This window comes from Borostomias antarcticus (assembly GCF_949987555.1).
Source record: "Borostomias antarcticus genome assembly, chromosome: 22".
NCBI classification, from domain to species: domain Eukaryota; kingdom Metazoa; phylum Chordata; class Actinopteri; order Stomiiformes; family Stomiidae; genus Borostomias; species Borostomias antarcticus.
The window spans coordinates 10,511,728-10,526,769 of record NC_140255.1 but is presented as its reverse complement, the minus strand read 5'-3'; the positions used below and the strand labels follow the sequence as shown (position 1 = coordinate 10,526,769).

At 46.0% G+C, this 15,042-nt stretch overlaps 1 protein-coding gene across 1 annotated transcript in view; it reads left to right on the top strand.

Moving 5' to 3' along the window:
* Nucleotides 1-9,462, top strand: part of prkcea (protein kinase C, epsilon a) — a 20,120-nt gene extending 10,658 nt beyond the window's left edge. The window contains exons 4-15 of the mRNA XM_084455923.1: nt 314-348; nt 504-592; nt 1,201-1,330; nt 1,588-1,730; nt 1,920-2,016; nt 3,602-3,774; nt 4,184-4,357; nt 4,887-5,041; nt 5,882-6,020; nt 6,259-6,447; nt 6,675-6,821; nt 7,934-9,462. Of these exons, the coding sequence (XP_084312049.1) occupies nt 314-348; nt 504-592; nt 1,201-1,330; nt 1,588-1,730; nt 1,920-2,016; nt 3,602-3,774; nt 4,184-4,357; nt 4,887-5,041; nt 5,882-6,020; nt 6,259-6,447; nt 6,675-6,821; nt 7,934-8,080 (1,618 nt within the window). The 3' untranslated portion in view covers nt 8,081-9,462. The remainder of the gene's footprint in view (nt 1-313; nt 349-503; nt 593-1,200; nt 1,331-1,587; nt 1,731-1,919; nt 2,017-3,601; nt 3,775-4,183; nt 4,358-4,886; nt 5,042-5,881; nt 6,021-6,258; nt 6,448-6,674; nt 6,822-7,933) is intronic.
* Nucleotides 9,463-15,042: the final 5,580 nt, after the last annotated feature.

Here is a 15,042-nt window from a genome sequence, read left to right as displayed (position 1 = left end):
TCTATCTATCTATCTATCTATCTATCTATCTATCTATCTATCTACACACACAGCTCTATCCTCCATCTTTCTCTCTCCTCCTCCTGTCCTAGAGCCCCCTCTGCTGGCTGCTATAGATAAAATATGGCAGTTTCTCATTAACCATAATCAACAACAAAAAGTACAGCCTCTAGCGATGTGCACCCTCTTATCGTTTGCACGTGTGTGTGTGTGTGTGTGTGTGTGTGTATGTGTTGTGTGTGTGTGTGTGTGTGTGTGTGTGTGTGTGTGTGTGTGTGTGTGCGTGCGCGTGAGTGTGTGTGTGACCTGACAGGGGGGTGCTGGGGAAGCAGGGCTACCAGTGTCAGGGTGAGTACGGCTTTGCTAAGTTTGGAGTAGGGCTTTATCACACAACTGAACCAGGCCTTGATCAGTATGACTAGCTGAAGACAACGGTGTGAGATCAGCATGTGTGTGACGTTGTCGCTTGTGTTTCTGATATTGTCGCTCCTCTCGGGCTACAGTTTGTACGTGTGTGGTTCACAAACGCTGCCATGAGCTCATCATCACCAAGTGTGCCGGGATGAAGAAGCAGGAGGACACACCAGAGGAGGTACACACACACACACACACACACACACACACACACACACTCACAAACACACATTTGGATACTTTATTTGATTCCACAAATTAAATTTGACCCATATGTCCGATTATCAAAAACGAGGTACCATTGAATTCCTTGGTTCAAGGATGGTCACACTTCCTGCTTGGTCACCATATTCTTTCAATTGTATTGTGGTCTAGATGGGGACAAAAAGTGAATCACCAAAGTTTTCACAAATAGGATAAATGTAAATCTGAAACTATGTTTTATTGAGTCCCTTGAGTCTACTTGATAAACTAGTCCAGGTTTGAAAGGTCTGGGACATGTGGTTTTTGATCTGGACCTGGTCTAATGTGGTCTAGATGGGGAAACAAGAGTGAAATCCCCCTTGTGTGCGGTTACATGTTAATAAAAAGTTTTTTATTAGGTAGATTTAGGTCTAGATGTCGTGTGCTGTGCTCGAGACCAGCCTGCTTCAGACATGCGCAGTAACACACACACACACACACACACACACACACACACACACACATACACACACACACACACACACACACACACACACACACATACAGCTATCTAATCCTTCTCTCCTCTGGGTCCCCTTGCAGGTGGGCTCACAGAGGTTCAGCGTCAACATGCCCCATAAATTCAGCATCCACAGCTACAAGGTCCCCACCTTCTGTGACCACTGTGGCTCGTTGCTCTGGGGCCTCCTCAGGCAGGGCCTGCAGTGCAAGGGTGCGTGAGTGTGGAGGTGTAGGGGTATGTGCTTGTCTGTGTGTGTGTGTGTGTGTGTGTGTTTGGGGCCTCCTGAGGCAGGGCCTACAGTGCAAGGGTGTGTGTATGACTGTTGAGGTGTGGGGGTTTGTACTTGTGTGTGTATGTGTGTGTGTGTTTTAGATATTTGTTTTTTTGCAAGGCAACTGGTAACTATAAATCCAAGTAATATATTTGTGTGTGTGTGTGTGTGTCTCTCTCTCTTTCTCATACTGTAGTGTGTAAGATGAATGTACACAGACGGTGTGAGACCAACGTAGCTCCTAACTGCGGCGTGGACGCCAGAGGCATCGCCAAGGTTCTGGCTGACCTGGGGGTCACCCCTGACAAGATCGCCAGCACTGCACAGCGCAGGAGGAAGGCAAACACACACACACACACACACACACACACACACACACACACACACACACACACACACACACACACACACACAGATACACACACACACAATGACAAGCACATAAATGTACACGTTTTAGTATTGATGAGTCAAGACAATGACGCTGATGATGATGATGGTGACGATGACGTTTCTCTCTCTCTCCAGTTGACCCCAGGGCAGGACCCTCCCCAGTCTCCTCCACAACTCTTCCAGTCAGACGACAGCTACAGACAGCCTCCCCCCACCTCCCCTTCACAGCAGGGTAACACACACACACACACACACACACACACACACACACACACACACACACACACACAGACACACACACATTCAAATGCACGTACATATGGGGTGTGAAAAGTGCCACATAGGTTGCTTGTTCAAAGCTTACTTACAATATGTGTATGTTGTAAATTGTATGTATGTATGTATGTATGTATGTATGTATGTATGTATGTATGTATGTATGTATGTATGTATGTATGTATGTATGTATGCATGCATGCATGTATGTATGTATGTATGTATGTATGTATGTATGTATGTATGTATGTAAGCGAACGGGTGCTTCGGGTGCTGAGTGCTTGTGTTGTTACCTCAGTTATGCTTGTATGTATGTGTGTATGTATTGGGCTTTCCTGAGTCATGACCATGAGGTTGTTGGAGTCAAATCTGAAGTCTGGTACACAGTCCATTTATAACATCAAAACCAATCAATAGTTAGACCCAATAAGCACAGTAATAGCACCCCAAGCCAGTACTGCAGAACATCCATGCAAATGTATATGGCTAGTAATGTAAATGGGAGATATTAAGTTGTAAAACTTCTACTCTCAAACACAGCATACGGAAAATATAATGTACCTCCTTATTTGTAATAGACACTTTATGACAATACAAATCATTAAGGCTAGATGTAATAATACGGGGTCCTCTCTTTCTATAATATGATTATAGGCATACACTACATTATATATGATTAGAGGGATACACTACATTATATATGATTAGAGGCATACACTACATTATAATAATGGAGGCTGGTGCTGAATGAGTACGCCACAGGGAATACAGTTCTGACATGATGAATAGACACCGATTTGATACAGGCAACTTGGCAAGCATAAGTTTGACGGCGTTCAATACACGGGTCTTCTCTAGCCTTAATGTAATATAATGGAGCTAGCTAGATACTAGATATAATAGACTGAATTGAATTCACAAAACGTTACCATCTATCCACAGCCACTTCGTCACTTCGCTAGCCTAGGCATTAGGCTAATGTAATGGGAAGCTTGCTAGCAGTAGAAACCGATACATCTAAACAAAAAAAAAATTGATTTGGCATACGATCTACCCACATAGCATGGTCTTGTCACCTAACCACACCAATATTCATATTTTTAGTGCTATATTTGAACACGGATTATTTTACCATCGTCGTCTTCATTCTCTGAAGCCTCTTCATTCTCTCTGTACCGAAAACAACCGGAGCAGGGCTCTCAAGTCATCCATCACGTGACATACATACATACTGTACACGCATAACTGAGGTGACAACACAAGCACTCATTCGGTCACGTGACCCCCCCCCCCCCACGACGAACTACCGCACATGCATATGCAGTTCTGCAAAGAGCTGCCATCGTTGTCTGCAGAATGTGTAGCTTACTTACAATATGTATGTATGTATGTATATATGTGTACATACATACATACACACATACATACAAACATACACACATACATATTGTAAGTAAGCTTTGAACAAACAACCTACATGGCACTTTTCACACCCCACACGCACACGCTCGGCTGACTCCCTGTGTGTGTGTGTTTGTCAGAGCTGACCGAGTTGGAGCGTCTGCACCAGGCTCTCTCATTGGACCAGCAGGGACCGGACCACTCCCTCACCTCTTCCTCTTCCTGTGGGGGGCGGGACAATGGACAGGGCCAGAGGCGGAGCCTAAAGGACTTCAGTTTCATCAAGGTCTTGGGCAAGGGCAGCTTCGGCAAGGTGAGGAGGAGGGGTGGAGGGAGTGGATGAGGACTGAGAATAGTTAAACTGTTTTTTTTGTTGCTTCCCTCTGGAAAATTAGGGGTAGGATCAGTATACCACCATGTATACCACCACCCCCTTCTTTCTGTGAAGTGCATTGTGTTGCCTTTGTGTATGAAATGGTCTATATAAATAAAGTTTGATTTGATTTTAGATTAGTGACTACAATCAGTGATCTACTAATCACTTCTAATACTGCTTTTATCTGTATCTGTACCAACCTACGTTATCTTGCACTGGGCTGAATGTGAGTGTGTCTCTCTGAATGTGAGTGTGTCTCTCTGAATGTGAGTGTCTCTCTGAATGTGAGTGTGTCTCTCTGAATGTGAGTGTGTCTCTCTGAATGTGAGTGTGTCTCTCTGTGCAGGTGATGTTAGCGGAGCTGAAGGGGACTGAGGAGGTGTACGCTGTCAAGGTGCTGAAGAAGGATGTGATCCTGCAGGATGATGATGTCGACTGCACCCTGACGGAGAAACGCATCCTAGCACTGGCTCGCAGACACCCCTACCTCACACAACTCTACTGCTGCTTCCAGACACGGGTACACACACACACACACACACACACACACAAACACACACACACACGCACGCACATACACACACGCACATGCACACACACACACCCATGCAGGCACACACACACACACACACACACACACACACATGCAGGTACACACACACGCACATGCAGGCACACACACACACACACACACACATGCAGACACATACACACACACACACACACACACACACACACACACACACACACTCACATTCTCTCTTTCTTTCATGTAGCCATGCAACAACACCCTTATTTAATACACACACACACACAAACATACGCACACACATACGCACGCACTCACTCACTCACTCACTCACTCACTCACTCACTCACTCACTCACTCACTCACTCACTCACTCACACACATACACACACACACACACACACACACACACACACACACACACACACACACACACACACACACACACACACACACACACACACACACACACACACACACCCACACCCTCCCTCTAAGCCGAGCTCTGCTCTGTCTCCAGGATCGTCTGTTCTTTGTGATGGAGTATGTGAACGGAGGAGACCTGATGTTTCAGATCCAGCGCTCCAGGAAGTTTGACGAGTCTCGCTCGCGCTTCTACGCCGCCGAGGTCACCTCCGCCCTCATGTTCCTGCACCGCAACGGGGTCATCTACAGGTGAACCCTGACCCCAAATATAACCCTGACCCTAAACCCTGACCCTAAACATAGCCCTAACCCCAAACATTACCGTTCACTAAAGGCTTGCACACTGTACACTGTATATACACTGTAGTGTATTTCTTTAAACCAATCACAATCATCTTGGGTGGTGCTAAGCTTGTCGTTGTTTTTTTTCAATGGTGCCCTTTCAAAATCGGGAAATGAGAGGCTTATCTCAAAAACCTACATCCGTTAAGCCAGACTACACAACCCCTAACCCTGACCCCAATATTATTGTAAGTCTCTTTGGATAAAAGCGTCTGCTAAATGACTGTAATGTAATGTAAAACATAACCCTTACCTCTAAACCCCTAGTCTTGCATAGCCAGACCACACTTTGTTTTATGCTGTTCCAGTGCTGGAGAAGGTTTTGGCTGCACCCGATTATCATTCTGAGAAAAAATGCTGTATTTCTTTAAAACAATCACAATCGTCTTGGGCAGCGCTAAGCTTGTTTTTCTTTCTAAACGGTGCCCTTACTCTAAACCCCTAACCCTGACGCCAAACATAACCCTTACCCTAACCCCACAACCCCTAACCCCATGTCATATTTTAGTGAACTATTAAAACGGAATAGTAGACGTGGATAATTCAGTGGATGAGCTATCTAAAATGAAGTGAGTTTGTAGAAGATTGACGCTTCGATACGGTCCTTTAATTCACTTTCAAATCTGTGTATAATATCGTCATGACAGGGGGTACTATCCCAAACCCTGCCCCCTAAACTATGAGCTCTCTCTCCATCTCTCTCTCTCTCTCTCTCTCTCTCTCTCTCTCTCTCTCTGTGTCTCTTAGAGATCTGAAGTTAGACAACATCCTGTTAGATGCGGACGGCCACTGTAAGCTGGCGGACTTTGGCATGTGTAAGGAAGGCATCATGAATGGAGTCACCACCACCACCTTCTGTGGCACGCCCGACTACATCGCCCCCGAGGTACGTTGATCCTGTCCCCGTGTGTCCTCGTCTAAGGTGTTACTCTGTTTCCTGTCCTCTGACCATACCACCCTCCTTAGCATGTCCCATGGTGTTACAGTGTTTCCCTTCCCCTACAGTTGACTCAGCCCCTATCGGAGCCACTAAATCTCCAGGGACCCCAGTGAGAGTTGTGTTTTGATGTGATGGTGTTACAGTGTTTCCAGTCCCCGTGTGGGTGTTTGTGTGCTGTGTGTAGATCCTCCAGGAGCTGGAGTATGGAGCGTCAGTGGACTGGTGGGCTCTGGGGGTCCTGATGTACGAGATGATGGCGGGACAGCCCCCCTTTGAGGCGGACAACGAGGACGACCTGTTTGAGTCCATTCTCCATGACGACGTCCTGTATCCAGTCTGGCTGAGCAAAGAGGCTGTGTCCATCCTAAGAGCTGTGTGTACCCCATCCCTCTATCGTTCTACATCTTTTTCATCCCTATTGGCTATCTCTCCTCTCTGGAGTTTAGTGTGTATGTGTGTGTGTGTGTGTGTTAACCTATCTATCCTACAGTACAATGTGTGTTAACCTATCTCTTCCTCTGTGTGTGTGTGTGTGTGTGTGTGTGTGTGTGTGTGTGTGCGTGTGCATGTGTGTGTGTGTGTGTGTGTGTTTGTTCTTAGTTTATGACCAAGAACCCTCTCAAGCGTCTGGGCTGTGTGGTGACCCAGGGCTGTGAGGAGGCCATCAAGGCCCACCCTTTCTTCAGGGAGATTGACTGGGTACTTCTAGAGCAGAGGAGAGTCAAGCCACCCTTCAAACCACGCATCGTAAGTGGCACACACACTCACACACACTCACTGACTCACACACGCACACAAACACACACACACACACACACACACACACACACACATACTGTACAGTATATACACAGGTGTAACCTCAGCCCAGCTAACTTTTCGGTGGCGTAGCTGGCTTAAGCAGTGTTTTTCAGTTTTAGAATAGATTATTTTATTAGTCTATAATTCCATACATAGTCATGCACCTAAATACATGTCAGATGTGCTTTTAAAATATACACATAGTAGGTCCCTCTAGTCCTCTGGCACTGAGGTTTTAATGGTTCCTAGAGCCAGGACTAAGAGGCATGGGGAGGCAGCCTTCAGTTCTTATGCCCCTAGCCTTTGGAACACCCTGCCAGAGGACCTGAGAATATGACATTGTTATATAAATGGTAAACAAAAGTGATCCCAGGACAGAGCCCTGTGGCACCCCCTTCTGGACAGTTAACGTTCTATTGAACTGGACACATTGTGTTCTATCTGACAGGTAGAGAGGTGAGAGGTGATTATGTGTGTTCGTAAGACAGAGGACCTGAGATCGAACCCAGCGGGGTCAAGTGAGGGTGGGAGCGAGGACACACACGTGCACGCATGTACATACACATGCACATACAGTACACATACTCACAACCACATGTACACGCGTACAGTACACATGAAGAAACATATACACAAATGCTCCATGCAGTGTTTACCTGGAAACCACTTTTTACAATGTCTGTTGAATAGTAAAGATAATGTAATTAACATATATTATCCACAGTATATCTTGTGATGTTATCCTGGAACTCTGCTCAGGGCTGTGAGCTATCATGGACAGCAGATGTCACCCTATTATCAGCTGTCTCTGTGTGGTGTTAGTATCGGTGCTGTGATTGGCTGAGCTTGAGACAGCGCAACGGCACAAACAATGTCAGCGTTTCCTCTTTCCTAGCGTGAGACTGTGGTTAACCATGTCCTCTGGTTGACACCAGCTTGGCCTTCTGCCTTTCACTTTCTTGTTCTCCACCCCTCTCCAACCCCTGTCTCTCTCTGCCTTCTCCCCTTCTCTCTTCCTCCCTCAATCTCTGTCTCTCTCTCTCACTCCCTTCTTGCAGAAGACAAAGCGGGATGTGAATAACTTTGACCAAGACTTCACTAAGGAGGACCCAGTGTTGACTCCTACTGACGAGGCCATCGTACGCCAGATCAACCAGGAGGAGTTCAAAGACTTCTCATTCTGTGCAGAGGACACACAGACCTAACACGCTACACACACATCACCACACTCCTTTACTTTATAGCAATTGGTTGTTGTTACTTTTTGAATATTATTTACTGCATTGTGTTCTTGTTGCCTGGCTTTATTATGAATACACACATATATTGTGTAAACACATACACATGCACACTCGTAGACATGTATGCACGTGTGCGTGCGCGCGCACACACACACACACACACGCACACACACACACACACACGCACACACTGCTCCGCCCCAATGCCCAATGCCTGGGCATCTAGACTCTGGGTTTTGGGACTTGTACATACAGTAGCCTGTGTTGATTAGCTGTATTGTGTTGGCATTGTTTGTTAGTAAAGGAGTGTAGCGCATGGACAAGCACCCTACCTGTGTCACTGTTCTGATAACTGATTATTGTTACCAGTTAGGGCCAACATACCCTGTGCAATACCCTGACTATATCGTATATTTTATTGTTTTATTTTTTGGACTGGCAATGTATTCTATTGGTGTCTTGTTTGACTGAACCTGTATCCAATTGATGTTGTTATGTTTGTACAGTATGTTTCTTCTTCTACATTTTGAATGTTGCTGCCATGTTGGCCCATAACTGAATCAGAGACATGTGGTCTACAGTACAGACCAGCTCACTCTCTCTGTCTGACACACACTATCTCTCTCTCTCTCTGTGTACGGAGTGTAAGTTGGACAGAAGTTACAGGCTATCTTACTAATTACCTGGGCCTTCAGTGGGCCTGTGTGTCAGGTGTTGCAGTGAAATATGTCCCCAGAACATGGCCATTGTAAGACATGGTTCCTACTACAGTGTGTCATGGTTTGATCCATTCAGTGTGTATCATGTTGTGAATGTTTGTTGTCAGTTTATGACTTATGTCCATGTAATTTCCTGTATAGCGACCACCAGTATTCTACACTCCTATGCCCTCCAGCAGCCACCACACACAGCCAACATCACTGTGTGTGCTGTTCTGACTTTTTATAGAATGTGTATCTTTTCTTTGTCCCCTTTTTTATTTTATTTTAAACAGTATCAGTACAGTATATGTTCAGTATATGTTCAATACAATACAGTACTATTATACTAGGTCTGTTACAGTCAACCACAGGTCATATGAAAAAACAGCAGCAGAATTAGGTCTACCTCTTATTCTGTCTCTCTCTCTCTCACGCACACACACATACAAAGACTGTGTTGTGTACAGTGTTATGAGCAGAGCTGGTGGGGTCCTATAGCAGGCCTGTGTATGCATAAATTAGTATGTACAGTAGTGGGGCTTCATGCACCAAGGGGTAGAGGTGTTCCTGGTCACACTATTTTACTCTGTGCCAAATATAGTGTAACAGCAGGGGTGTCCTGTCTGATCTGTCTCTCAATAAACACTGAGCTGTCTACATCACTCCACCTCAGTCAGCCTCTGGCTGTCATGAAGTTTCTGTCATGTGGTTGATAGTGATGGGAAGTTTGGATCTTTTTACTGACTCAAATCTTTCAATCTCATTCAGTCAAATGAATAAATTTGTTTTTGAGTCTTTTTATTCATTTGAGGGCACTTTCTTGGGACCTAGTCTGCGGCCATTTAGATCCTGTCAAAGGTGAGGTAGCTAATGCCAGATAGGGTTGGGTTAGTCTGGGGCCAAACGCAAGGTTGCATCCGCTGGATCCAGTTTTGGAGTAGGCGGGCTCTAGACAGGATCTGAATCTGAGAGTGAATGGAAAGCTAGTCTCTCTCCAGACTCAAATATTATGTTGAATCGCTGCGCTCCGTATACGACATAATAGAGTCTGTGCCACTTCGCCACCCTAGCTGGTGTTGTGAGGGTGTATCGACAGGTCAAAATTGAAAAAGTGACAACAATATAGTAGTACAATCAATATAATATCAAGATCTTAGTAGATGTCCAAATAACCCACTGTGTCTTGGGTCTACTTATTCACCACCTAAAGGGAAGTGCAAAACTGCAAGTTATGACTTATCCAGAAACAAACATTGAACCCATTGCAGCAAAATAGCTAACATTACAGGACTCATCAGTGTAACTGCTTTAGTTGCACTGTAGTGTTTAAGTGAGTGCGGTAGTGTATGCCACCACATACTATTTCATTGCGCTAGTGTTGAATGCCCAAACGAGCAGCAGCATGGAAGCAGCTGAAAATGATCTCAATCAATCAACAAGTTAGTTCTAATACAGTAGCAGTTGGAGCACATGGACTCAAACTAAATACTGTATGGGCTGGTTGCACAGACATAGATCAAGCCTAGTCATGGACTAAATTGTACTTTCAATGGACAATCTCCATTTAAAATTATATTTAGTCTAGGACTAGGTTTAATCCATGTCTGCACAACCGGCCCTATATTTGCTATCACTGCAGTTTAGCCCATCTAATTAACTTATCTGCTAGCCTTGATATCCGTTGGAGCAATCAGTAAATGGCCATTTAGGGTGTATTCACACAGACACTAGTTAGTGCGCACCAAATGAGCTTTGGGCCCAAGAGCGCTTCGTTTAGGCCTGTGTGAACACAGCAATCGCACACAGGTGCGCACCAAAACAGCCGCACCGAGACCCTCCAGAAGGGGTGGTCTCGGAGCGGCTTCAACCTAATTCTTGTGCGCACCAGTTATGGTGTGAAAGCGCGCCACCTCGGACCGAGGCAACTACCTTATGCACGCCACATGTTTGACCTAAAAAGTTTTTCATGACGCTCTTGCAACCGCCCCCAGAAAGATATTGACCAATGACAGCACTGAGCCTTTTCATGTGACTTGTGGTGCTGCATTTGGACCAGAGTAAAGAAAGTGCTGTGTGAAAGCTAACCAGTAGCTGAGAATCACTTTCGTTTTTGGTGGGCATCAAAGGTGCGCACTAACATGTGAATACGCCCCCCTGCGCGAGGTAATATTTCAGTGTCTGTATCAGGGCAGCCGCATTAATTTTTTTGGGGTAAAGCTGCAGCTGATAAGCAGGCAAAAATAATTCTAGAATAGGCAGCCAGAATGCTGGGGGCGGGGTTCTATTCAGAGCAGTATTTCTATATGCTTAGCAGTATTAGAAGTATTTTGTGTTAAAATTAGCCAAAATGTTAATTAATTAAAAACCTGAACCTGTCACGGTCTATCCGGGACCCCTGCGGATACCAGTGCCAAATTTGAATCGTGTTACGAATTTTCCCTTTAATTGACACACCAGAGGACTCTGGAGTGAGTGCGTGTGTGCGCGCGCGCGTGTGTCTGTGCGTGCGTGCGTGTGCAGATGTTTATGAGAGCCAATCAGGTGGTTCTGTCTTGGGGGCAGTCTGTGAATGCTCATTAGCGCGCGGAGATGAGAGATGACACTTTGGGAGTATCCGCTCCAGGACAGATGCGCACGTGCGTTTCTGGCCGTTAGACCCTCCTCCCTGGGCTGGACAGGTCAAATGCTCGCTCATCCGACCGACCAGTAGCCTCAGGTAGTGTTTAGTGGGGCTACCTGTACCAAGATCCCTAGATCTGTACGCGCGCCCATCTATTTTCTGAGACAACCGTGCTGAACACCGTCCACAGGAGCACGAGCAGGTGTCGCGGAAAGAGTTACCGTTGAAAATCATGACCGCGAACAGAGAGAAAAGGAGGTAAGGACTTCGCGTGAGTTTTAATCATTATTTTAACCACAGATAAAGGGCTAGGCTATATACATCTTCATATAGTTCAAGTCTTTTCCCGTAGGCTATGAGAGGGACATTTAGACAGTAGCCCACCACGTCCACCACGTTTTGCATCATGTGGCAGATGATAGGAGTGTGTTCCAGTGAAGCCCTGGTACACAAAGGAATTTTCATATTTATGAGATTAATAGTAAGGGTAGCCTACAAAGGGAGTCCAGGTTTGATTTATGTGGTTGGGACTTATAGGGCACGTAGAGTTCATCTTGTAGCATGCCCCAGCAGCCACAAACCACATTAATGCTGGGTTGGCTGCCAAGCGTGCATGGATCCTTAATTTCACAACGCTATACACCAGTAGGCTATATAGCCTACATTGCGAAATTTTTGGTCTACAGACTTTTATCCCACATGATCTACCTGATAAAGATTACTTGCAACTTCAGGAGAATGGTTATAATCTCGTCAAAATGCATGAATTATTGGCACATTACATTTTAAATCTCCCACAAACAGTTACATTTTCGCCCCCATGAATCCCCTAATATCAACCTCTCTCTCTCTCTCTCTCTCTCTCTCTCTCTCTCTCTCTTTTCCTTTATCTCTCTCTCTCTCTCTCTCTCTTCCTTCTCTCTCTCTCTCTCTCTCTCTCTCTCTCTCTCTCTCTCTCTCTCTCTCTCTCAGGGCGGTGAGTCGAGAGGCAGCGAGGGTCCGGCGGAGGGCAGAGTCGGAGGTGTTCTGTGATTTGACACGCCTCTTGCCTCGCCCTGCAAGGGTCCGCCCTCACTTGGACAAGCCCTCAATCATACGACTCACTATCAGCTACCTACGAACACACACATTACTATCAGGTACACACACAAACACACACAAACACACTTATAAACACACATCCTCAGATTTCTCACTGACACCTGTATGTGCTTGTTTTTGTCAGAGTGTTTTGGCACATGGAGGATGGAGTCTGGGGAGAGAGGACAGACTCAGACACCCCACTCCGGCGTGGACAGACAGACAGAAGACACTGGGAAGGACAGACAGATGGAGGAGAGAGGCACACATGTGGGGGAGAACGGGAAGGGAGGCCTGATGCAGGACAGAAGGGAGACAGACCTCCACCTGAGCATCCTGGAAGGGTTCTTCATGATGATAACTACTGAGGGAGACATGATCTACCTGTCAGAGAATGTCAGCCAACACATGGGCCTGACTCAGGTAAATACGCAAGCACGCACGCACACACACACACACACACACACACACACACACACACACACACACACACACACACACACACACACACACAAGAAGTGTAAGTTTGTGTGTGGTTACCAGGAGGAGCTGATGGGAAACAACGTCTATGAATTCAGCCATCCCTGTGACCAGGAGGACATCAGAGACAACCTCCGTTTCACTTCAGGTGTGTTGATGTGTGTGTTTGTGTGAGAGAGTGTGTTTGTGTGTTTGTGTGAGAGAGTGTGTTTGTGTGAGAGAGTGTGTTTGTGTGAGAGAGTGTGTTTGTGTGTTTTCAATTATGTTTGTTTGTTTGTTTTTACTTCTCTATAAGAGGCATTGATGAATGGCTGATTTTTTGGGGGGGATTCTAAAAGGGGGTGGTCATGATTGTATAGGTTGTGTGTGTATTGTTTGATGATTGTGTAATGATTGGTTGTGTAATGGTTGTTTGTATTATGATGTAGTATGTGTAGGTTGTGTGTGTATTGTGTGATGGTGATGCGTATAGGTTGTGTGTTTTGTGCCGTGGTTGTGTGATCGTTGTGTGTATAGATTGCATGTGTATTGGGTGATGGTTGTGTGTTGTGTGTGTATTGTGGCATGTTTGTGTAATGGTTGCGTGTGTACAGGTTGTGGGTATTGTGTGACCAGGGACGTCCACAGATAGACACTAGGTGGTGCTAGAGCACCTGCCCTTTGCCCCCTGGACCAGGCAAGTTGCCTTTTGAAAGTTTTTTTTTTTTTTTTAAACTTTTTTACAGTGTACTGTAGGCTGTGTGGCCCATGGTGACATCGATCAATTCTCGATTAAAAGCGTGTAATATTAATGCCTCAAAATGCGTTGTAATTTTGCCAGACACCCCCCCCCCCCACCAACACACATAATACTATTATCTAAATGAAAAGTACTGAAACAGATGTGTAATGTGACAAAAAAGACAAGACATTAGTTTGGCCAGTAAAAAATATACTTGGCCGGTGGATTTTTTCATCTACCAGTCCCCTTGGCAGGTGAGCCAAAAAGTTTATTTTCAGCCCTGATTGTATAGGTTATGTGTGTATTGTGGCATGGTTGTGTGATGGTTGTGAGTAGTTTCAGGTGGACGTTGGAGGGGCAGAGAGAGAGACTTTCTGATGAGGATGAAGAGCACAGTCACAAACAGCGGACGAATCACCAACCTCAAATCAGCCAGCTGGAGGGTGAGTCGGCCCAAGTTAGATTACATCCATCCCAAAGATGTCCTCTCATAGTAGACTGTCAAAAGCAAATCTTGATCTCATGTTCTCATGTTTAGTCTGTGTGCGTGTGTATGTGTGTGCACATTGTTTTTACTTTTGTTCTGTTAGGTTCTTCGCTGTCAGGGGTGTGTGAAGGTGTGTTTGTCCCCCTCCCCGTTCACCTGTCTGCTGCTCACCTGTCAGCCCCTCCCCCTAACACACACTCTCCTCCACACACAAACCTTCACCAGCCAGCACAACATGGACATGAGATTCACCTACTGTGACCAGAGGTAACAAACACACTGTACACACACACACACACACACACACTGTGAATTTTGTTTGCATTTTCACCTGTGTGTGTGTGTGTGTGTATGCAGGGTGAGTGGGCTGTTAGGGTTCTGTCCAGAGGAGCTCCTGGGACGCTCAGTGTATGAGCTTTGTCATACCATGGATACACACCGTCTGGCCAAGAGCCATATGAACTGTGAGTACACGCACATACAGCATACACACACACACATACACACACACACACGCAGGAATGCACGCAAGCACACACACACACACACACACAAACAAATCCAATGGTATTGCTTCTCCCTACTCCCCATTTCTCAATCTCACCGCGTACTTCCTCTCTCTGCCTCGTCTGCAGTGTGTTCGAAGGGCCAGTCCGTCAGCGGCCTGTACCGGCTGCTGGTCAAGTGGGGAGGGTATGTGTGGGTGGAAAGTCACAGCTCTGTCATCTCCAGTCGCCGCCCCTCTAAGACGCTCTCCAGGCCCCAGCAGCCTCTCCGCGTCCTCTCAGTCACCTATGTCCTCAGGTGGGACAGGCCTCATCTGTGTTACTGGCCTAT